Below are 25,116 nucleotides of genomic sequence, written 5' to 3'. Positions count from 1 at the left end.
TTGGGGTCTTTGCAAAGAATAGAGAGTAAAAGCCTAAACATGGAGGGGGTGCATTACTCAGAAAAGTAAGAAAAAAAGACTTAGACATGGAGGGGGTACATTACTCAGAAAAGTAAGAAAAGAAATCAAGGGCCACAAAGACTAAGGTTAAGGTAACATTCTGAATCAGAAAGAAGGAAAGCCCTTAAGGGAAAAGCAAAAATAATACAAAGGAAAAAACGAAAAATCAGTCAACCTGATATTCTTTCAGATAAATTCTTGGCAACAGCTGTATGCCATGTGCTATCCTAGGTGATGGGCATATGACAAAAGGAAACAGAGTCCAGTGGTGTTCTGTGACCAAAGTGTATCATAGGTTAATTTAATAATGCTAGCAACATGGACAGAGGGTTCTCGTTGTAGGACGGGGGGGGGGGGGGGCGGTGCCATGCATGAAGGCTTTTTAGAGAGCCTGGCATTGAGCTACTTTACTCTAGATGAGGCACCCAGGAAGCCTGGGCAGTTGGAGGAACACACCTGCGTGGAGTGGGGAAGTGATTACCTGCTGCACATTAGCGGGTTCACCACAGGAAGACACACTGAGGAGTATGGAGTGCTTATGCTTACCAGTGTTCATGTTTGTTTTGTTTTACTGTCAAGGCCTCCTCACTTTCACTGCCACCAGACCCACTGGTGATTCTTCCCTGAATTGATTATCATCATATTGGTTACCAGATAAAAGTTTTCTAACTCTGCCATTCTGCCTACATTCATTGATTTAGCATTGTCTAAGGAAGAAATTGCCCTTTCTCACTTGTCTAATAGTTATTAGACTTTAAAGCTATCCTGATTTTAATGTTCAAAATTCCCAGATTTGGCAGCAGGAGGTCCTTCAAACTGGCTCCTGAGTGTTTTGCCATCTTTTGTAATTCTTTAGACATGTCAGTTGTGAGTACCACACTATAGATTTTTTCCTGCCCACCCTTGAAATTAGCTTGTTTCCCGAGGATTTCTCATTCCTTTTTCCAGAGAATAGTACGTAGAAGTCATTATCTTGGATGCTCATTTCTACTGGTATGTTGTTATTGCCTCTAGGAATTCTCAGTGGACAGAGCCAGGAAATACATTACACACACACACACACACACACACACACACACACACACACACACTGGTGCTGGGCCATAACCAGGGCCTTATGGATGCAAAGCAAGTGCTCTACTACTGAGCTATATCCCAGGTTCCAGAGCAATGAGAAGAAAAACTACTAAGGTCATTACTGAAATGACTGGAAACCCATAAATGTGTACTGTGCAGTGTTAAATCCAGGTCATGTAAGATTTCCTAATCTTGTACTATAGGTATGTAAAAGAATGTCTTATTCTTGAGAAATAAGCATAGACGTATTAAGGTGCAGGCATAAGATCTGTAGCTGTTTGAGGAGAATTTAGGGCCTTTGAGGACTCCATGGGCCAGATCAGCCTACCCATCTAGGTGAATATTTCTCTCTTCACTGAACGTATCAGTTGAGAATTAGAGCTTTGGAGTCTGACAGTGTGTTATTCTTCTACACAGTCACCCCTAAGTGCCAGTGAATCCTGTTGCCCTGGACATCAGGAGGACAGAGGAACATGTGCACATACCACCAGTGTTCTCTGGGACCGTCAGGTGCTTCACAAAGGCCACATCTCCTCTCTCCACCAGACATCTGCAGAGATCCAGATGGGGAGAGAGAGTAGAGGAAATCAGATTGACGCACGTGTTATTCACAGGGTCGCCTGATAGATCCAGGCTGGGCACCTAATAGCAGCAGTCAGCTTCCATTTCATCACTTAGCAATATAAGAGATAAAGAAAAAGCAAGGCTCTAAATTGCTATGTATTTATACAATCTAGGTTCCACATACTAAATCATAACTTGGTTCAGCTTCTCCAACACATTACACCCTTTTCTAACATCAACACAGACAGCAGGAAATCTGTTTTCTAGTAAGGTGGTACCTCCCTCAGCAAGCATATGAAATGTAAATGGAAAACTCTATTCCTTCAACTTGTTGAAACATGTGAATGTCTCTGCAACACTTATGAAAGATTGAAATGCCATCAAAAATCTCAATTGTTCCTTTATTCCTTCAAAAAAAGAACTTTTAACATTCAAGGAACATTGGAGGTGTTTTTTGATATTTCATTTGGTTTTGTCTGAGAAATGCAGAGACTATGGCCATCCTACTGTACAGGCACTTGCCTCTAATAAATCACAGTCTGCAGGTCTTTGGAGGAGGTATTGGGGATTGTAAACACAGATCTGAGCCGCAAGTCTGCAAGGAGTTTCAGAAAAGAAATACAAACAAAATGAACTCTCTTGATTATGGATCCTTTACTCCTTTTAACGGTACTCCTTTAAAAGTACACATCACACATACACTGGACTGGGATGTCCTTCAGCATCTGCATAAGGCCCTAAGCCATGAGCCAGGTAGACTGAACTCTTTTTTTTTTTTTTTTTTTGTCTTTTTCCTTTTTTTATCGGTACCAGGGATCAAACTCACGACTGCCTGCTTGCAAGGCAGGTGCTTATGCCGCTGAGCTAAATCCCCAGCCCCTAGACTGAACACTTGTAGAGTAGGCCCCAACCTGCTCTCTGTCTACCATAACCCCCCTGCTCTTCCTGCAGCAGTTCAAAATAACCTGACTCTTCCTGCAGCAGTTCAAGAGTCTTGGGGAAAGCTAGCTGAAAAAGCTGAATGCCTGGTGTACCATGTACTGAATGTGTTTCATTTTCTTTTCAGTTCAAAGTCTGGCGATTTGATAGGTTTTATTTTGTAGCTAGGTTTTGTGAGATACTTTTATGAAAAGAAGGCTTTAAACATGTAAGCAAAAGCTGAGCCTTTTTTCTTGATCTGTAATTCTCAAACGTGTCATCACTGAAAAGAGACAAGGAAAGGGTCAAAAAGAAATATTTTCAGTCCCTCTCAGTCTCTTAAATTCCTGTGAAAACAAGGCATTCTTTCGTACAATTAGAAATGTGTGGAGTGTGGATTGTACTTACTCTAATTTACAAGGTTATTCTAACTGAAAAATAGGGATGATCTTTACTACTGGGAAGTTCAGTTACAATACCACCAGCATTGTGCCTTTCATGGTTTTGGGAACTACCAGATAACAGAAGGCTTGCAGCAGCAAAGATAACTAGGAAGAAATGTAATAGGTTTCATAGGTGTCTTCATATAAATGACAGACACTGTAATGTACAACTGTAGTGAGGAATTTAAAAGCTATGCACTTCACTAGTTGGTGCTTCCAGATGAGAATGGCTTTGGGTTACCCAGAGGTGCATGGGGGAGCTTGAATTAAACTCCCATCTCAGTGTTTATTCAACTATATTAATGTTTCATCACTTTGGCACTAGTGACATTTGGCGTTAGATAATGCTTTGCTCTACTGAGTTATCCTATCCTTACAGAAAGTTTAGCTGCTTCTAATAGCATTTCTCACACCCTGTATGCACAATGTTGTCTCAGTGGACTACATCTCTAGACACTGTCAGTGTCCCTTGGAGGACAAATTGCCCTCAGTTGAGAGCTGCTAATCTGTACCTCATGTCTTCAGTCTACAATAGCCACAGTAGCAGACAGTGTCCTGGAAGAGCCTGGATGCCCCTCTGCATGGCTCTATGTTTGGTTGCAAAATATCCCATCCTCATTCGCGCATCACTTAACAGACTAAATATGAGAATCTCACCTTAGTTCCTAAAAGACTAGGATATTGGTCAAGACTAGGATATTGTATTTGTGTTAGAAGTAAAGGGCTCACCTGAAAGCTCCCGAGTAGCCATAATATGCCTCTTTGTTGTTAGGAGCACACACAGTTGGGCCAGCACAGAGCTCACAAAGACTGGAATTTCTTGGAGACCCGGGAGCACAACCTTGACTGAAAAATGTATCTATGCAGAAGAACAAGTAGAAGTCAGCTCTTCGCCAGTCGGCCAATACTGCTGACTTTTGTCTAACACATAACAGGGCTACGTAGTCCAGAAGAAGTAGACATGTTAGTTTATCCTGTGACTTTCCACCCACTAACTCAGCTGGCAGACTACAGGCTGTAAAACTGAGGCTGGGAAAAGGAGGTCATGGCCATTACGTTTCAAGATGGAAGGGATTCCTTTGAGCATCAGAAAAGTGTCATCACTAGCCTAAAGAAAGAGCAAATAAAATACCTGAGCTTAGGCAACCTGTTTTCAGATGCCCCCCTTCCTGTGTTAACAAGCTCAGTAAGGGGATGGGAATTTCCCTTGCAGTTCAGTTGTTTGCCCAATGCTGTAAAAGTACAGAAGGGCAGGAGATAGCACAGAGGTCAGGAGCCCACTGGGACCAAAAAATAAACGGACAAAGGGCAAAGGCCTGAACAAACTAAGCTAAGTAAACTAAAGTCAAGGTAACATAAGGCTTGAGGAAAATCCGGAGCTGCAAAAACACAACTAATGGACTCTGCTGGTGACAGGAAACCTGGCAAAGCAGCCACAGATCTACATGTTTGTGCATTCTCTGCCCCTTTGTCAGCTTGCAGTCAGAAGCTTTTAGAGCCAGGCATTTCCTTGGCATCCTCTTGTCCCCCCCACCTACTGGGGGATTTTCTCTGTTTTTTCTAATAAACTGCACACCCCAGCCCATTCCCCACTGCTTGTTATTTGCGCGTCCTTCTGCACTGCCACAGAGTAAGAACCTGAAAGGGAGAGAGCTGCTCACCCTATGACTTGTGGATATGATCCCAAGTGTACTTTGCTTTGCGTCAAACTAATATATAGAGGCACTGTAATGTACTGGGGCAGAGCTATGGTCTCATCTCTTATCCCTAGAGGCACAGGGTTTTCTGGAATTTGTAACCAGATTTAGAGACCTCCTTGGAGTTGGCAGGAAAGAAACAGGGAGCAAATGTAAACTGGAATCATTGTAAAACATTTGTTTGTAGGTATCTTACACCCAGAAGCTTTAAGGTGGTAGAAATAAACTTGTACCTGATGGATATTCAAAGAATGTAAGAATAAACTGCTACCTACCCCTAGAGGAAGCCAAGGAACTGGGCAGTGACCTAATATGACTGCAAATACCTTAAGAAACCAGAGATCACCCACACTCACATAGCCTGTAGAACTCCTATGGCAGGGTTTGCTAGCTGTGTTTCTAATATCGTTTGTTCCTTGGTAACAAATATTTGGTTTTATATGGGGCAGGAACATGTTCAAATGAAAAATTATATTCTCTTTTACAGCCCAGTGTGGTTCTGAACAACGGGAAGAAGTTAGCTCAAACAGTTGGTTAAATGTTGTGGAAGGCTCCTCTATAAAGCTGGCAGTAGCCTGTGTAGACTCTATTTGCTCTAACTCGGTATTTGGGGCCTGAACTGTGGGTATGATAATAACCATGGGGTAACTGAATCTGGAAGCCCCATGCAGCAAATGGTGGAGTAGAAAGAGAAAGAAACTATCATGATCATACTAGTCATGGACTGCTTGCCTCTGGTCTTTTTAACAAGAGATAAAAGCAAATGTATACTAACGAGCCATTATGAGCAACTGAAATGAACAATCTTGACTCAATTACTAACTCCACAACCGTTGTATCCCTGTTTGATATTTCCTTGAGGGTCACTCTTACAAAATGCTACTTCTGTGGCACCTGGGCTCACAGCATTTCGTACGACACTTCTCTCCTGCAGGACCCTTCTTTCTACTATGACCTTGCCACACTCCTTCCCAGGATTCACTCACCGAATTCGCAGTGCTTAATTCTGTTGTACAACAGACCCATGGGGATGTTCCAGCCAGCAGTCCTGTCGACTGCAGTATGGCAAGACATCTTGCCCTCCAAGTTATCCCAGTTGATAGCAGGAGCTGATTTCTTTACCACTGCCACAGCAAAATACCCTACAAGGACACAGAAGGAGAGGGGTCAACACTTCTGGAGCCTACAAAGTGTCTGCTCCCATCAAAGGGCAGCATCTCCATAGGGCAGAAAAGATGTTCTGGATCATTCTTAGTGTCCCAAAAGGATCTCTGCAGTCATTGTAGTAAAGTCAAGGCACTTGACAGCAACAGATTAATCTGAACATTAAGGATCAAATAATATCACATGTACTTTATTATTATGTACAACTTTTATGTTTTCATGTGTCAGTTAAAAACATAAAATATACAGAAAAACCAAAGTACTAAGATATGTTTTCACTAGAGCAGTAGCTGGTGTATAACCATTCTCCGAATTCATACAGTTACTGAAGTTAAAAACCCACAGTCCGTTCTCCAGTGTATTATTGTAGAGGAATAAGTACAAAATACTTTAGTAATGTAACCCCTGTATTTTATAAATTAACATATATTGAGATAGAGTAGTATAAGACCACTACACAACAAGGGGTAATCACATTTTCCAATAGAAAACAATTTTATACAATAGTTATGCAAATGGAAAATATAAAAAAACAAGTCAGTTGCACTTTAGCACTAAGTACATGCTGGTCTTTATAGTGAGGCATTGAACATCAATTCATGATTTCAGTGTTCCAGTTTATTCAGTTCAAAATATGGTTTCTAACAAGAAACAGAATTATTATCCATGGAGCAAGAATGGCTCTTTGTAGAGCTGCTAAAGAGGTCAGCTCCTCCAGTGACGGGGAAAGGTTAGGAGCTTGCACTCTGTAGGAGGGACAGGCACAGACTGCACTGATGGCTGACCACTATATGGCCTGTAGGGGCCTGAGCTCAGGTCCAGTGTTCACCTCGAGACTTGCTTCTCCCCATAGATCCAAATCCACCCATAGCTGGAACCCTGGGTAAGACCCAGATTGGCTTGGGTTCCTGAGCCCAGCACTAGCACAGACATGAAGTAATTTTATGTTCTTAGACAGCTGCCTGTGTATGTTCTGAACCTCATATGGAATAAACAAGCAAATTTTCCCCACCGCTAAGTCATCTGGAATATGCAGGCTTTAGGGAATTTGAGGTGGTGGAAAGCAGTAAGAAGACCCTAGATTTAGTGTAATGCTAGACCATCCACAAATTATTGGAGCCCTAGGGTCCTCTTATGCATCCTTAGAGGATGCTAATCCCTACCTTATAGGATTAAATAAGAAATCTCATGTACAACTTATTGCAGGTATAAAGGAATAACCATCATTATCAGTTACTTCCTTCCGTAATGCCTTTGCTTTGTAAAAAAAAGACCTCTCACCATGGTCTGCTTGTGATGTGAATTGTAAACTTACCTATCCACTTCTCTAAAGTAGTAGAAATTTGCCTTTTAATTCCTGAGGTTACCAAATTCCAACTTACCTTTTTCAGGTGCTTCTTTACACTCAGCGCTTTCTAAAGAAAAGAAAATGAAGAAAGTATTAAACACATATTTAGGTTTTTTTTTTTTTAAGCCAGACATAGTGATGCACACTTCTAAGTCTGGGAGGCTCAGGCAGGAGAGTCACAAATTCAAACCCAGTCTGGGTAATTTATCAACTTATCAAGACCATGTCTCAAATACATTTTTAAAAGGGAGATTGAGGGTTAACAGCAGAGCTGGGAATGCAACTCAATACATGGGTTCAACCTCAAGTGTTAAAAATAAAATAAAATAAAATAAAATAAAATAAATAAATAAAATAAAAGATTCATGCCTATCTCATGTAATAACTAAGAATAAACAGAGTAAGATAAAACTACCCATGTCACTAATTCTCAACAAGTGTAGGCTCCCTGAATGATGCAAGATCTTTGGCTACTGAGCTCTAGGATTTATGCACAAACTATAAGTTTCAAATTTCCTATTCTACAGAGCCAACATAGGGTGCAGGCTGACTATGTTTAAATCCATGCATCAAGGCAGCAGGAAGAACATGAAGTCCAGAAACTGGAAGGCCAGCCAGCAATATTAGATGTCCTCTACAGTAGAGTTAGTTTTAGCAGAGACTTCATGGCATTCAGAGCTTCTATTCCTACCACTGAGGGATGTAATAACTGCCTTTTTAAAAGATGACTATGAAGATTCTACATGAGGGAATCCAAAGTCTGGCTAGTGGCAGACACTGAGTAAGGGAGAGCCACAGTGCAAACAGGGCTGTGATTTTCCCCTCTCCTCTCTCCATGGCCCAGAAGGAGGAAAGCAGAGGGTGTCGTCTTGCACTTACCATGGTAGTTTTCTGCCATAACCGGCACCAGACCACACTGGCTGGCTATGTAGACAAATCCACCATCCAAGCTCATGGCATCTGCTTCCCCACTCTGTAGGTACAACAAATCACAGCAATTGAAAAGATGCTATTTCCTATTCATCTGCCCTTCTAGCCAACTCTTTGAAGAGCTTTCCCAGCCCAAGTTCTAAATAGCAAGTAAATAGCAAATAATGATACAGAACCCCTGAAAGATCAATCAGGCATACCTAACATAGAAAGTAAAATAAATGTATTCTCATTTTCAGCAAACCATCATCACCATCATGAACTGATGATAGACTGCAGGTGACCCACTTTCAATTTTCCTGTCTTCTCATAGGACACACCATCCCAGAGATAGTCCTATAATACCCTTCTGGACCTATGCATTCTCATCTGTGAGATGGAGAAGCAGAGCCAGGGACACGGGACTGTGTCTGGGGACAAGGCTCTAACCCCACATTTTAGCCCCACTGGTTGTGTGCTATTTTAGTACATGGTCGAAAAAAAGTTTTACAAATGAGTCAAATATTCACGAATGGTCTAGTACTCAGAGATAAGAAGCCCACCTTTCAGAAATGCTTAGAATCAACAAGATCTGCAAGATTCCCTTGGACCTGGAAATATACTTTCTATGAATATACTGAAAGGAATAATTAGATGTGTACATGGGTAACTATTTGGGTAAAAAAAAGTATGAGTAGGAAAAACCAGAAATGTGATTTATGAGAGCAAAGGGGAGCCAAAGCGTGTTCAGTGACAGAAAAATGGCTAAGTAAAGGCTGAAAATCCATGCTATGGAATAGATATTAAATTTAAAATATGATGTTTTTCTTTAAAACATCAGCATATGCCTATTTATTTCCTTCAAATGTATGGAAGACTAATTACACAGCAAAAAATCTCTTGAAGAGTGATTTGATTCTGTTGCAAGTATAGCTCAGTGGTAGACCCTTGCTATGTACAAGGGTCTGGCTTCAAACACCAGAGCAAGCAAGGGAAGGGAAGGGAAGGGAAGGGGAGGGGAGGGGAGGGGAGGGGAGGGGAGGCCAGGGAAGGCCAGGGAAGGCCAGAGAAGGAACACAGAAACAAAACCCTAATGATTTGACTCAGTATTTGAATTATATAATTTTACATCAGTAGACTTTCTTTTTTAATACTTTTAAGTTAAAAGCCTCACCTCATACACCATTTGTATTTATTATTTCTCCTTCTATACAAACTTTAAAAATTGCAAACTATATGTATAAATCACATTTAAAAACCAGAAACTTAAACACTGCTCCCTCAATATGGTTCAGAAACCTCTGTATACTGACAGTAATCATAAATGGTACATTGTAGGAAGGGAAAAGGAAAAGTGAGACAGACATAAACTTGCTATCTTAATATTTTACTAATTCTATCCGTGAAAAATAGGGATGTCCTGAGAGAGAACAGCTTTGGCTTACTGTGAGGAACGGAGTGAGCCTAACAATTTGAGAATGTGTTTGGAAGCATTTTCCTGTTTTATCTGAGTTGCCATAACAAGCAGATGCTGAGGGAGAAGTTATTTTCTTCCATACATTTGCTCAGTGTTGCTGAGTATCTTGCCCTAGAAATGTGTTTTAATCTCTCTATATTCAACACAAAGTCTTCTTTTACCAGGCCAGTTGCAGGCTTCACAGGTCAGGGCTAAAATTAATTTTAAATGTCACTTTAAACTGTTTCAAACTTGCTGAAATAGCAGCTTCAGAAAGTACCTTAAGTACCTTGTTTTCCAACTATTAGCTCGTTCCAAGTTCCTTTACATCCTCTCTTTTGAGGTGTTTCTTTTAATTTGTTTTGATTTGCCACGACAGATCCAATGACATAAGAATGATACCCGAAGTGATATGGTCACACACACCTATAGTCCCAGCACTTTGGGAGGCTGAGGCAGGGGGATCACAAGTTTAAACCCAGTCTGGGCAACTTAGTGACTTAGTGAGACCCTGTCTCAAAGTAAAACTAAAAGTGATTGGGGATATAGCTCAGTGCAAAGGCCCTGGGTTCAGTACCACAAAAAAGACAATATCTGTGCATGTGATATATTTGTGCATATGCACAAATGCACAAATATCACCTATTATTGGGAGATTCAAAGCTCTATTTTCCCTAGGCAAGAAAAGCATGCTTTTTAGCCTGTGTTAAACAAGGTCCTTTTTATGATCCAAATTCTTTAAGTAACCATTCAATTCTCCAGTAGTTCTAGTCCAGAACCACTTCTGTCTGTTTTCATCTTCAAAGAAATCTGCTTCTGTCTGTGTTTAGTTGTTGCAGTATCTTATGATCACATTTGACTTCCCATGAGAATTTCACCGCTGGGCTGTGGTTTATCAGTATTACAGTATCCACTTGGCTTTTTTTCCAGTTTCTTAATTTCATTTCACAGAAACTAATGGGGCTCCTGCTCCTTCCAGTATTGCAGCCTCACACTTCTGTCACTGCTCAGCCACTGCAGATTCAGTAAGTCCACGGCCCTTACCGGTGGTCATTCCAAACTGCTCACGTTCATGGTGGCGGAAAGTGGAGACTCAGGTTTTGAGTTGGGGGCTTTGCTTTAATTTAGTTAGATTTTTCCTGTGTTAACTCTGACAAAAATAAGCTTAATTCATTTAGAATAGTATAAAGTAATGTTCAAAATGTATGAAATATAAAATAACAAGAGCTGATCGGCTAGTTTTACTTCAGGATAGTTTTGAAAATATGTGGTTATTCCTAAGTGCTCAAAACTTAAAACTTGATAGATTGAGCAAGATACTGTTGATAATGACAGGAAGTTCTAGTGTCTCCCATGTACCTTTGTTTTAATACATTTGTAATTTATTATGAAGGCTCCAACTTAACAGCCAAATAGAAGAGATGATAGGGCATCTTTTAGAATTGTTGGGGGAAGAGGACTCAGAACTTAGAGATCCCAGAACCCTTCCAGACATACTACCTACCTGGCACCTTGAAGCAGGCACCGACATAGAAGCTCCTCAATCAGATTTTTTAAAGAATGATGGGAAAAGCCCATTAGATTTCATGAGGCAAGAGGTGGTAAGCAACCTATATGATATGATCCTAGCAAGAGATTTTCCTCTTAGTTACATAAGTATAAGCAGTACTTTTGATTTTCTTCTATCATTAAGGATTTTTCAACAAGCAAACATAGAGTACTATTTTAATCAACAAAGCAAATTTGTGCCTGCCTGCAAAATCAAAAGAGAATCTATTGTCCTCACCATGGTGCTCCAAGGGTTTTTGAACATCCCCACCATGCCTCCTAAGCAGAACATGGCTCATGTTCAGAGCCTTTCATTGAACACTAATATGAGGAGGAAACTGAGCCACAAACTCTAAGGTTCTGAATGTCCGATGGTGCTGTGTTCATTCAGTTAGAACAAGGACCCTGGGAACCAAAGTGTCTGCATCACTCCCACAAACAGGCGCTGGCTCAGCCTTAGCTGTGGGACAGCAGAAAGAAGTGGCAGGAGACTGTCCTACGGACACAGAGGTGACATACCATGATCTTGGCAATGCAGTCCTCCGTGGTCTCTGCTGATTCACACTCTATTTTCCCTTCACTGTTAACACTCCACTCATCACACTTGAGCCTCTCGTGGTGGCTCAGAGCACACCACTTCAGTGTCTTGGATTCTTCCTGTGAGCTTTGTGGGCCTGTGGTGCAAGAAAAAGACTCAAAGGTCAAAAGAGAGGCCTCTGATGTTCTCTGGTGTTTATCAGTGCTACTAATTGCCTTCATGCAAATAGTAGAATTTGTCAGCAAAAACAAACATCCCATTTGAAGAATTCATCCTTTAGAAAAGTTAATACACAATCTCTTGATTGGTTTCTGTTATGGCTTGTATCTAGATGTCCCCCAGTGTTTCATGCAATCATAGGTAGGGGCTTTTCAGAAGTGGCTGGATCTAGAGTGTGTGACGCTGTGACTGATTCATGGTGCAGTGCTAGAATTAAGGGTGTGAATGCTACCCACTCTTGGTAGGTAGCCTAGATAAAATATTAGAGACAGAAAGAGGGCTGATACAGTCATTGCTTGTTGCTTGCTGCATTTGCTGTCATCTACCTACCATGAACCATTTTTCCTCCATGATGCTCCTCTGCCTTGGAGCCAGTTGACTATGGATTGAAACCTCTATAAACTGTGAGATGAAATAAACCTTTCTTTTTAACTTTGGTTATCAGGTATTTTGTCTCAGCAATGAGAAAATTGACTAAGACAGTTTCTTTTCATTTAGAGTCAAATTTTTTTCTTCCTTAGTAGCACAGCTCTCTTCTATAATTTCTGTACATTCTATGGTTTCTAGCTGGTATTTTCATTTTTGTTTTTCAAATAATACTTTATCACCTGCTATGTTTATGTTTCTGTGCCCATATTTAGTGTTAGTTTCCTTGCAGGAGAACGTGAGTTCCAACAGGGCCATGCCTGTCCTGCCACCAGAGCACCCTCTGTTTAAGTGCTGCTAACATATGGTCAATGTAATTAATGTCAGAGGAACAAGTGAACACCTGCTCCTCTCTCAGACTCAGTCCCAAGTCACTTCAAGGCAGCCATACCTCAACCCCCAGATTTTTCTTTGTTTTGTGTTTTCATAGGACCATGGTTTTGTGTTGTTTTTATTGTTTCACTTGTAAGCAGGTCCCTAATTTTATAGCTGATGACTCAGTAGTATGACTGTTTATCAAACATTTGTCTTCTTTCTGGTATGAAAGTTCTTGGATACCAGAATCTAATATAGGCTTGTATGTTCAGTTCCTGGCCAAATTTATGGCTATATGTTCAACATATGTCCATCGAGTAAACTAATGAACAAGCAAAACCCCAGTGACTCAATAAAATTCAGGATTGGGAGTGACCTGTCTAGAACCCCAGCTTCATCATAGCATGTGTTGATCATAATATGTGCTAGGGATGTGCGATCTTTAGACACATCTTTTTATTTTACTTATTTTGTGACAGGCTAATTGGTTTCACAATTGCCCTGAAGGGCAATCCTTATTTGTGTAAGGAAAATAGTGAAAGAAACCAACTCAAGTCATTAAAAACATTAGTTTCCTTTAAAGCTTTTGTGATGTCCAGACCATCGCATCATGACTGCTGCCACTTAGCATCAGTCTAACACAGAGCTCATGGGAAGGACAGGAAAAAAGACACAGGAGACTTTCAGGTCCTTGGAAAAACTGGATCACTGACTCTGGCCCTTGACAGTTCCCCCAGCTCCTGAGGTCCTTCCTGAGTACTTACATATGCCTTCCCGTAGATTCCGAACAGCAGTGACGTACTGGTAGCCCAGATATAGCCTATAGTCCATCCTGGGGGGGATCCTTAGAAATCCTTGCGTAGAGTCCTTAAATAGCAGGTCCTTCCCATGAGGAGAGCTGAACAGCTGGAATTCTTTCGATTTGTCTACGCCAAAGTGTTCCTATTCACAGTAAAATGGAAGAATCAGTGGCAACAGTAAGCAAAAGAGGCTGAAAATTGGGACTGAAGAGAACAAAAGAACTCCACAAAAAACAAAGTAAAACAGAACCATAAGGAACTTGAAGATGCCAGGAGAGAAAACAGGCAGAGGCAGTCGTGCTGTCCTCCATCCGGCACCTTCTTTGTTCATCACCTTTTCGGAACCACACCAAACTCCCTTCCCTGAGTGAGGTTCTGGACCTGTGTCCCTGAGTGACTAAGAGATTTCAGAGAACAAGAAATGTGTTTCACTGAGAGGCTGGCAGTGAATGTATGGTGGTTGCTTCAGCTCTTGGGAGCAATGAGATGAGGGGAAGTTAGCTCAAGCCCACGTCCCACTGCTGTAAGGGAGCAGAGCTGGCAGTGGATGCAGCTCCCTGTGCAGCCAGGGTGGGAAACCTCGGGAGAGAGGCTCTTCCCTGGATGGGAGCAATGTCATAGGTGTCTCCGTGGAAGTGATGGTATTTTTCCCTGGGCAGTAAAAGCATGGTTCACATGGGAAGAAGTGGAATAATGTGAAAAGAGATGTCAATGACCCACAAGGTAAAGGTTGATGGATGCTAATGCCAGAGGAGGGTCCTTACTGCTCTGGGAGGACTCCTACCCAGCTGGGGGCTTGTGGAATGGTTGATCTGTGGTGAGATTTCCACTGTGCCCTGAACACACAAGTACACCTAGAGTGGCCAAAAAGCAAGGAATAAAACTGCTAAGTCCAAGCAGGAGAGAGGAGGACAGCAGGTGAGGATACCTGGGCCTGATTGAGGAGCTCCCAGATCAAGTCCTCCTTGCCGTCCACACTCCGAGCCACAACAGCGTGAGAAGGGACCTTGGCCAGATGGCACTGCGCATACTCATCCACTGACTTCCGGGTGTTGTCGGGGCAGAGAAGCTCATACTGGTCCCTCTCAGCCTTGTCAGGCAGGGCCTCTGGGGAGGGAAAGAGCAGGTGAGGGGACTGCACACAGAGCCATGAGCTGCGGTGACCCCTCCCCACCTTTTCAGTCCTACTGATCACAGAAAGCATGAGCTGAGATGCCTGCACTGATCACTGAGAGCCAGAGAACATGCAGGAAATTAACTCTGAGGGCAGATGAAGGCAGCGAGGCTTTCAGTGCCAAGGGCAGTGATGGCTGCCCCACATCCATGAGTCCTATCAGCAGGATGATTGAAGGCCAAGATGAAACCAGACCATCCTTTGGTCCATTGCTAGACAACACTGCCCCTGAGGCAGAAGCAAAAACCCAAGCAACAATAGGCCCTATATGCTCATGTCTTACTACTGAACGTGGACAGCAGCAAGGACAAGAAACAATGAGTGTGCACTACTTAGAAAAGACTTAGCAGACTCTTCCCCATCGCTTACCAAATATGGTTAAGTGCTTGATGAAAGCGACATCCCCACCACCGTCCTTCAGACACCTGTGCAAAAGGAACATGTTAGGAGAGCTCCTGCAGAGCAGGCCCCGTGCCTGGGCCTGGTAGTCCTGACCACACAGTCCAGCTTCTCCACAGGAAGGCCTGTGGAGCCCTGCAGGGTGCTGACATCCAGGGCACCACTGCAACAGGAGATAAACTCAGGAGTGGGAGGTGCCCAACTTTATACCGCAAAGCAGCAAGAAGGTATTAAAGATATTGTAATGAAAAGATTTTTTTAAAGTTGTTGGTATAGAAGACCATATAATGGTGTTTCCTATCTCAAGGATAGAAATATACCATTGCCTGGCTATAAAAGTTTAACCATGGTAACAAGAGACAGCAAGAATGCAGCCACAGTAGCCATCTGGGTAGAGGCAGTGAGGGGAGCCAATGCACTGAGTGTGTTACACTGCTGAAATAGCAAGAGGGTTCATCACTGAACAACGGGCCTGGACCCTAGTGACAGACGTGGCTGCGTTTTCAGTCCAGCAATAGGAGACACTGGTCAGGCTTGAGGAGAGAGAGTGCCCGAGGGGAGTTTGATCATCAGGGTTGGATGAATGGCAACATAGACTGGCCTAATCTCAAGAGATCCAGTCAGTGGGATGCTTCCTGGGAATGCATCAGGCCTCCTTGATGCCCCTGTAGGCAGGCAAGGCTCTGACTGTTCAGGGCCACCAAAAGGCTCCCACCCCGGGGACATTTAGCAGTTTGGCCAGCATGGAGCAGTGGACATCTTACTCACTTGAAGGCGCCTGCGTAGCCAAAGTGTGGTTGAATGGAGGAGCAGCCACAACCTGGACATAGCTGACACAGTTGAGGGAAGGCTGCCGCATCAGCACAGGGGACACAGCTGCCCGAGAAGAAACTGGCCACTGCTGCTCAACATGGAAAAATGGACCCGTAAGAGGTGAGCAGGGCTGGCTGTACCCTGGGACATGTCCCAGTCCATGCTCATTAGGGAACAGGAAGAGACTAAAGTAAAACCAGAAAACCCCATCTTAGGTCAGCCTTACTTGTGCTAGGTCATCAAGACCCAGAGCTTTTGAAAAGGGACAAATTATCTCCCATTCCAAATTAACTACCCAACCAAGGAAACAGACCGGTGCTTTCCACCAATCAAGGCTTGTCTCGGGCCTTTATCATCAAACTGCCCACTACCCACACAGCTTGTGCTGTCAAAGGCTAGGATAGCTCAGAGAGATCCTCTCTGTGACCCATGTCCTAGAGATGGGAGAACCATCTACAGGGTGCAGGCCAGCCCCATGGCCAGCAGATGGCCACCAAAGCAACCTCCAATACAATGAGACAAGTACACCATGGGCAGGAACTCTAGGGAAATAGGGGGGCCCTGTGACCGTGGTCCAGCTACACTCTCTGTTAGCCCATCAGTCCTTTTCTCCTCTCTTGAGGGTGGCCTCTGCTGGGTGGAGTGACTCAGTAGAAAAAGCTGCCACTTCCCACCCCGTTGATATACCAGTCAGCCAAAGACAGCTGGTGCCATGGATCTGCTAGTTTCAAGCTGGTTAAATCCCTCTCCTATCCCAGAGTTCACTCGACATGTCCAGCCAATCTTGGCTGCATGACCCCAGTATGTATGGCTTGTGTGGCCCTCTATAGTACAGATTCCAGCTTACCTTTCTCAAGAGGCTTCCGAGGCTCAGGTAAGTCACAAAAGATCGAGCCGATGGGGATGACCCACCCAGCAGACCTGCCAAGGCCTGTGTGGCAGGACTTCTTGCCTTGGAGCTGGTTCAGCTGGAAGTCGGTGCCCTTCTTCACCACGGCCACAGCATAGTAGAAGGTCTGTGGATCTGCAGAGGGACAGTGTGAGTAGAAGAAAAACCCTACACAGAGAAGTCTGCACAGGGAAACACTGTTCATCGTTACTGGGCTCTGGAGGAGGACACGGGGACCCAGAGGCCGCTTATGCTGGGCTGGTAGAATCAAACAGCTTCTTAGGCTTGCAGAGAAAATAAAAGATGAGGGTACATTTGTAATGTACCTTGTCCTCGGCAAACACAGGGGCAAGAAGGCGACATGCACATGTGTGCAATGCTTTGCTTGCCCTGGCCTTTTAGTGTGTTTGCCTATACCTGCCACCGAAGGCCATCAGAAAACTGGAGCTGTGGCCACAAGTTGACCTCCTACTGCCTACTGCCCTCATTGTATCTTCTGTCCCCTGGAACAGGCCCAGAGATGGCCAAATTGACCTCAGAAGACTTCCTGGGTTGTCAGTGTTCCTCCATGTGCTCCAGAGTGGTTCTCTCTTGTACATAGCATCCCAGGGACCCTGGGCACATCCTCAATCCATTGGCAGCTCAAAAGCCATGGAGGCCTTGACTTATGCCTTCACCCAAAGATGAAGGGTATGAATGTCTAACGTCTAATACTGCTTGCAAAACACAAAACCCAGTGTCTAGTAGGCAATAAGGTCTAGAAGCCCTTCGTAGGGGTCCAGGGAAAACTTACTCTCTTGTGAGCCATAGAATTCTGCCACTACTGGCTTCAGGTTTTTGGGAGCCAGGCCTGCCTCATGCACCAAACCGGCATCCACTGTAACAGCATCTGCTTCATTGGCCTGAAAGAGAGCAGACCGGATCTCAAGGAAACCCTCGTGTCTGAGGACGCCCACCTGAACCTGCACCAGTAGGGTATGACTATTAGGGCTCCATGGGTTTAGGACTAAAAGAATCCCCAGTTTGACCAGACCAAACACAGCACTGTGGACTCCAGTTGACTTTTTCTTCCATGAAAGGGCACTTGGCCACCATGTTCCTACACTTCCTGCATAAAGGAAGGCGTACATTATTTTTCTCTTTGCCCTGGTCAGGTGTCCAGCTCCTGGCTCAGACTCCTATATGGATTTGTGCTAGGAGTTGCAAAGGGTTGACCAAGCAGGCATGGGGTGCTACACCCCAGACCTGCAGCTACTGGCAGGGATTGAAACCGAGAGCTCTTACACCACCTTCCATTCTTAGCCTGATCTGTGTTCAGAGACCTGCTTCAAGTTGGGACTTCCTGTGAGGTCTTCCTCAGGTGAGGACCTTTTTCTGGGGGAGCATGGAGACCTTGAAGCCTCTTGTCTTCACCCTGATTCAACACATAGTACTTTTCCTTCCTGCCCTGAGCTTCTAACACTGCAGGAGCTTTTCTTTCAGAGATTGTGTGCTTTCTTTGATTTCAGCTTTTTTATTGTACTATGTACTAATCACTTAGCACATAGTACTAAGTGATAAAAACATGGGTTATTTCTTCCAATTTTGCTCAGTTTCACTCCTTGTTGGTATAATTGTCTACTCTGACACCAAGCAACTCACCTCTCTCCATCTCAGCTCCATTTTACAGGGGACAAAACTGAGGCAAGCAAGAGCTCATTCACTTTCTCAGCTAGTAAGCCAGGGTGCTAGGAGTTGAGTTCAGGCAGCCTGGGTTTACTTTAGGGGTTCTGTTTGTTTATTTTACATTGTGCTTCTATTAAACTTCATTTTAAATCAGTGAATCACTTGAAGTACATGGCTGCCTTCCTAGTAAGTGGATAGTTTATTTTCTCTTTGCTTGAACTCTTAAAGTGAGCCAAACTATCATGTATATTCTCGAGAACATGTTTTTTACTCTGGTTTTTTTTTTTTTTTTTTTTTTTGCTTCTTTTAGCAAAATGATTTTTCCAGAAGCCCTTGCCACTTTTCTGTTAATAGATAGCTATTAATAATTAACAGTTCTAGGGGCTGAGGATTTAGCTCAGCAGCATAAGCACCTGCCTTACAAGCAGGCGGTCGTGAGTTCAATCCCCAGTACCAATAAAAAGATAAAAAGAAAGACTGAAAAAATTAACAATTCTGATTGATCAAATTACGAGACAAAACTATAGTTCTTTGATCTTTGTCATGTTATAGGGAAGTAATAAGTGATTTTTCCAGAAGACCCTGCCAGTTTTCTGTTAATAGAGAGCTATTAATAATTAACAGTTCTGATTGATCAAATTATGAGGCAAAACTATAGTTCTTTGATCTTTGTCATATTATAGTGAAGTAATAAGACAAAATACTTATTTCCTTTTCTTTTTTCTTCCTTTTGCTTTTTAGACAGTCTTAACTAAGTTGCTCACACTGGCCTCAATCTTAAGATACTCCTGCTTCAGCCTGCCAAGTAGCTGGAATTACAGACATGCACCAGGACAACTGGCAACGACAAAGTATTTCTAAGTGAAATACACTGTTGATGCAAGCCAAATTATCTTTGCCTAGTTGAAAAAAATATATATTTTGTCTTTTTCTTTTTTATCGGTACCAGGGATCGAACTCACGACCGCACACTTACAAGGCAGGCGCTTATGCCGCTGAGCTAAACCCCCAGCCCCTAGTTGAAAAATTTTAATGATTAAGTTGGGCTTTTGTTTTTGTATTATAATAAAATATTACATAACAGAAAAGTAACCATTTTAGCATAAAGTTTAACCATTTTAAGTTTACACAAAATTTACTCTTTTAAGTATAACATACAATTTACAATTTTACCATTCTTATATTCGTGTAACCATCATCACTCTCCACCTCCAGAGCCTTATATTCCCAAACTGAGACCCTGTACCAATGAAACCATCACTGCCCATCTCTTCCCAGCCCCAGGCAACTAGTGGTCTACTTTCTATGAATTTGACTTCCAGGCACATGCTGTCAATGGAATCATATAATATTTGTAGGGCTTACATCACGTTTTCCTTTTCTTTCTTTCTTCATATCTTTTCTCCTTTTCTTTTCTTTTCTTTTCTTTTCTTTTTTTTTCAGTATTGGGAATTGAACCTAAAGTATTCATACTGAGCCACATGCTGGGTCCTTTTTCAGTGTTTAAAACAGGATCTCACTAAGTTGCTAAATTGCCCAGGCTGAATTTAAACTCACAATCCTCCTGCGTCAGCCTCCCAGAGTGCTAGGATTACAGGTGTGTGCCACCATGCCTGGCTACGTGTTAACAAGGTTCATCCACGTTGAGTCATGCATCAGAATTTCATATATTTTAAGGCTGAAAGTAATTCATGGTATGCATATGTCACATTCTGTCTATCCATTCAAGCATCTGTGAATATTTTGATTGTAAAAACATGATTTTTTTCTATGTTAGGGTTAAATCCAGGACCTCACACATTTAGGCAAATCCTCTACCGCTTAGCAAAATCCTCTCAGCCCCATAAAAACGTATTTTTAATATGACAAAACATGTACAAAAAAGTGTAAATGGTTGATACATCTACTTTCAGTATCACAAATACTTGGGACACAAAACAGGCCCTGTTTTGTGTTTTCTGTTTCATAACAGCTAGACTCCAGATATGAAACTCCTTTTGGCTCTGTTTATACCTGTAGACACCTTCCCTACCCCACCCTTCACACAGCTGAATAAAAATGAGTAAGCAGACAAGAGCTTCGCCCTGTGCAGAGAGACTGGTGAGAGCATCCCCTGGGGCCTTCTTGGCTGGAACACCAGCGTCCTGGGCAGGGATCACTACAGCCTCTGGGACTCAGGAAGCCAGGAAACCCAGGCTTGACAGAGGTGCTCCTGTGCTAGAGCAGCAGAAATTCCCGGGCACCCTATGCCAGTGAGAATGTGACCTCCCAAGTCCAGATGGCCAAACCCAGCAGCAAGTGGGCTTGAGGGAAGCTGCGAGTAAGGAGGAAGCAAGCAGGAGGGAAGAAAGTTCAGCTGGCCAGGTCTTTGTACACCTCACTGATTCGTCGAGCTAGGCCAGGCTCCAGTTGGCTGTCTGCCTCCTCATCTCTTCTCGCCTACCGGTTTCCTCTTGCTTTCTTTGTGCTGAGAATTGGAGAGCTTTCCACACAAGGCAAGGCCATCTAAACATCTGCATCAAGGGATTTAACCATGCTGCAGCATGGCTTCTAGCAGCAGGAGGCTGTGTCCCTTGAACCACCCCAGCCACCCCTCAGCGTGCCAGCTGAGAAAGCTCAACAGGGCCAGGGAGCTTTGCTGTTTCTTCCAGCTAGCACACAATTAATGGTTAGCCCAGACCTCCCTTTCTAAAAGCAGTTACTGAAAAGGACTCATGATTGTGAATACGTTTCTCTTGCAACTAAAAAGCATCTCTTTCAAGGCCCAGAGAGCCATTCCTTTGAAATATACTCATCAGATGGGATGAGGTTTAATCTCCTAGTCACTAAAGATAGGAATCTAAAGTGCATGCCTGCCAGTCAGCTGTCATGGGTGGCCCTCAGTCACACAGGCCAACCTTTAATACTCTGGGACTTCTGTGACTATTGCACTCCCTCTGTAATTCTCTTTTTAAAAACACCCAAGTTACCTCTGCACAAATCAGAATGGAGCTCAGCTCTTTACTCTACAGTCATTACTTACTGAATAAAATCTGTTTTGCACACTAATATCTGGCTGTATTTATCTCTGACACCTTCCATTATCCCAGCTTCCTTCTTGCAGCCTGACAAGCCTGGCTCCATCAGTCTCAGGCCCTTTCTTTGCACGCACTGTTGTTCACCTCCTGGTGTAGTTACTCTTCATTCTTTGCAGCGCCCAACCTGGGGTTCATCTCTTGAATTTCAGGATCTCTGAGATCTTCCTTCTCAAAGAGAATGCACCTGACCGCACAGGCCAAAGGAGGTTTCTCAGTGAGTCCTTGTCAGAACACGCTACTCTTCTCCTCCATTGTGCGTCCCACATTGTGAAACTATTTACTGTATGTTTTTCTTTCCTTCTCTAGCTAGGTTGTGAGTCTGTGCAAGGTAAGGCCCATGTGTGTTTAATTCACCACTTCAGCCCTATGACCTAGCATGGGGTCAGATGCACAGCAACAATACTGAAAGGGTGATGAATATTTCTTTGGACCTAGAAACAAGGGGATCAGCCAACATCTATAATTATGACATCATTCCTCCTCCACTCATCATTCATGGTCTTGCCAATGATGTACCAAGAACTCCAGCAGGCTAGGGGTGTAGCTCCAGCAGTAAAGCACTTGATTTACATGTGTGAGGCCTGGGTTCAATCCCCAGGACAGCCCCCCACTCCCCCAAAAAGCTGTCAAGTAAAGCTATATAAACATTTCCTACTTAATGGCCATCTTACTTTGCCGTGACTAGGTCGTTAAATGAATTGGCTGGCTAAATGAGAAATCGGATACAGTGTGTGATTACAATACTCAGAACAAAGAATGGTCAAAGGAAATTCCAAAGATTTGGTGACTTCGCTTTTATTTGCATAACTCTTACAAGCAGTACAGCACTTAGCTCCTTAAAATAGTCACCTTTCAGACTACAATGGCATTTGCTTTATACACACGTTAAAGATGGCCTCTCAGATTTCCATTTTCAAAGTGACAAATAGCGGAGGAGGTTAACTTACCCCTGCATCAGTCTCTCACCTGTGAGTGTAGAACTATCTTGAAATGCCCAGAGAAGGAGAAAGTGAGGACTTCCTTCTCGTTCCTCATAGGCTGCTGTGACTTACCGCAATGCTCTTGATGCAGTCAAGGTGAGAGTTTTTCTTCACACAAACGACACGGGGACCTTCTGGGGGAAGGACTTTCTTCATAACGTCACGGAAACTGGCACATTTGCTGGCCTCATGATCTAACACAGCACACCATCGCACAGTTTTCTCAGGGACAGCCAGACAGAGCCCTAGTGAGGAGAAGTCAGAGGTGTAAGGGACCATTCCCTGTGTCAGTGGAGATACAGTGCCACTCTCTGAAGGTCCTCGATGGCCGAATGCCATCTGTCCTGTCTCCATCTAACTCCATAAACATCACAGGGCACACCCCCACTGCGTCCTGTCCCATATTCCCTTGCGGTCCTCATCTCGGTGTGCTCAGCAGCATTGTCAGACACCGAGACACACTGGTTCAAACTGAATGTGGTGTACAGTACTGGGAAACCAGCAGATAGGAATTACCAACTTTTGGAGGTGAGAGAGCTGGACTCACAAAATGATGCTCTTTTGTTCATGGTCATCCCGTTCGTTAGCAGCCAGGCCAGGCTTAGAACCCATGTCTCCAGCCTCTCTTAGTCTACCATCCAGGGCACAGAGGAAGATAACATTCTCTGCCCCTCGTTGGCCAGCAGTTGTGCATAAATAAAGGAAAAGATCATGACTTTGCCTGTGACACTTGTGTCCCATCCTCTGGTTAGAAATAACTGGAGACATCTATCCAACAGTCTTCCCTGCATCCCACACCACTCACTTCGGCTGCCACTGAGACAGAAAGCTAAAGCCAGCCATATGTCTAACTATTAAAATATGAGTTCTGATATTAGCAGACTGAGCACAAAGCAAGGGACTAAGGCCAACTGTGCCTCAGGATAGCTACGAAGGGCTCACGAAGCACTGTCCACCGCCAGCTCACTACTTCATTCCAACTGGATGCCATGGGAAATCACGGGAAGCATCACACCCAGTGGTAGATCCTTCCAAAACCAAACCCTTCAGCCCCTCCTCCAAATCAGTCCTCCCAAGTTCTACAGTCAAACACGTGTGCTCAGTCATGTTTCACCTTGCACACCCCCATGAGATGCGCTGAGAGGAGTCATTTGGAGCACTCTTTGAAAGGGTTTGTAGTTTTCAGGGAAATCAAGTAACTAAGTATGAAAAGCTCCAATAGTGTGGCAAACGCCCTGTGAGTGGCAGGCAGCCGGAGTGGCCTAGTGACCTAGGGTGAACCACCTCATCAGGCACCAGCCCTACAGCAGGCCATCAGCCTGCAGCAGTCACCACTGGGTCTGACATGCACGACTTTGCTTACCCGCCCAACCTCCCAGGTAGGTGCTGGTATCACCGCTTTCACAGGTGAGGAGCCCGACCAGGATTTGGACCCGCAAATTCTGGCTTTGTGTTTCAGCCTCTGAACTACGCCATGGGTGTGCCCCCTAAGCAGGGCATCAGCAGCGTTATGGACGCCGCTGGGACGTCTGCCTATGAACTGTGGCAGTCAGATCTAAGGAAATGTCTGAACGCCACACGAAGGCGGGTGGACTGACTGAAAAGCCAGCAAAGAAGGGTTTGGGTCAACTGTGGTTAGAAGTGCTCTGATTTATCGCTCCATTGCTGGGAGAGTCCCTGGGCAGAGAGGATGAGCAGGAGACAAGAAGCTCAGGAAAAGACGCCAAGGACGGTCAGAGGGGCGCAGAGCAGAGCCACTTCTGTGACGCAGAAGGTGGAAAAGGGGTGGCAGGGACAAAAGGAAAGGCACGGCAATCCCAGCCTGCGGGGTGCAGAGGATGCGGAGCCGGCCGCTAGGTCCTTCTCCGCACGCACACTCACCCAGGGCGGCGCAGGCCAGCAGGGCGCCCACGGCGAACCTCATCCTTCCCTGTGCGGCCGGCCGGGAGCGGCGAGAAGACAGCGACCGCTTCTGCGCTGCGGGCCTGGCCGCGCGCCCCTATATCCCTGCACGAGGCCAGCCGGGCGCGATCTTTGACCTCCTTTGTTTGCGCAGCAATTGCCTAATCGTCCCTCATCCATCCCCCTTCCTTTTTCGCCCCGATGGTCACCTCATTTCCTGAGCTGTGTGACAAACCCACGAGTGGAATCCAGCACAAAAGTGCTGGCGGGAAGGGGACGCAAACAAAATCCATTCTTTGTTCTCGCTGCTCCCTCTGTGCCAGGAACGCGGCTACAGAAGACCGGGTCGGGGGCGGGGGTGGCTCTGCTCCAGACCCAGGCCGCCTGAGCTGGCGCGGGCCTCTACCCCCATCAGCCCTGTGCAAGAGAAGGGAACGGCCTTAGGCCCCAGAATGAAACCTAGGCATTGCAGGCAAAGCTGGGCTCAGGCGGTTCCTGGAGCCTCACAGCAGGAACTCTCTGGGTCAGCTCACCATCTGCCCCTGATCCCTGGCTTGAGGCTTGGAAACCCTTCTGGGGGAAAATAGCCTGGGCTAGGAGCCTTCAATAGGAACTCAGAATGAATGCAGAGAACGGCCCAGGGAAGATGTGATCTGTTCTCAAAGCTTCAGAGCCACTTTGCCCCCCACTAGCCAGCCAAGGAGTCTGCAGTCTGCTTTGATTCACATCCTTATG

At 44.4% G+C, this 25,116-nt stretch overlaps 1 protein-coding gene across 1 annotated transcript in view; it reads right to left on the bottom strand.

Moving 5' to 3' along the window:
- Positions 1-24,625, bottom strand: part of Tf (transferrin) — a 31,806-nt gene extending 7,181 nt beyond the window's left edge. Inside the window, exons 1-14 of the mRNA XM_003476728.5 lie at positions 24,361-24,625; positions 22,552-22,724; positions 17,551-17,659; positions 16,716-16,892; positions 15,824-15,956; positions 15,026-15,081; positions 14,411-14,589; positions 13,447-13,624; positions 11,704-11,858; positions 8,151-8,244; positions 7,306-7,338; positions 5,746-5,901; positions 3,792-3,921; positions 1,623-1,687 (exon numbers count right to left, since the gene is read on the bottom strand). Of these exons, the coding sequence (XP_003476776.2) occupies positions 1,623-1,687; positions 3,792-3,921; positions 5,746-5,901; positions 7,306-7,338; positions 8,151-8,244; positions 11,704-11,858; positions 13,447-13,624; positions 14,411-14,589; positions 15,026-15,081; positions 15,824-15,956; positions 16,716-16,892; positions 17,551-17,659; positions 22,552-22,724; positions 24,361-24,403 (1,681 nt within the window). The 5' untranslated portion in view covers positions 24,404-24,625. The remainder of the gene's footprint in view (positions 1-1,622; positions 1,688-3,791; positions 3,922-5,745; positions 5,902-7,305; positions 7,339-8,150; positions 8,245-11,703; positions 11,859-13,446; positions 13,625-14,410; positions 14,590-15,025; positions 15,082-15,823; positions 15,957-16,715; positions 16,893-17,550; positions 17,660-22,551; positions 22,725-24,360) is intronic.
- Between the last annotated feature and the right edge of the window lie 491 nt (positions 24,626-25,116).

Source organism: Cavia porcellus, unplaced genomic scaffold, assembly GCF_034190915.1.
Source record: "Cavia porcellus strain 051 isolate PalLab524CR breed Dunkin Hartley unplaced genomic scaffold, mCavPor4.1 scaffold_5, whole genome shotgun sequence".
Classification (NCBI taxonomy): domain Eukaryota; kingdom Metazoa; phylum Chordata; class Mammalia; order Rodentia; family Caviidae; genus Cavia; species Cavia porcellus.
This window is presented reverse-complemented; position numbering and strand designations above follow the sequence as displayed.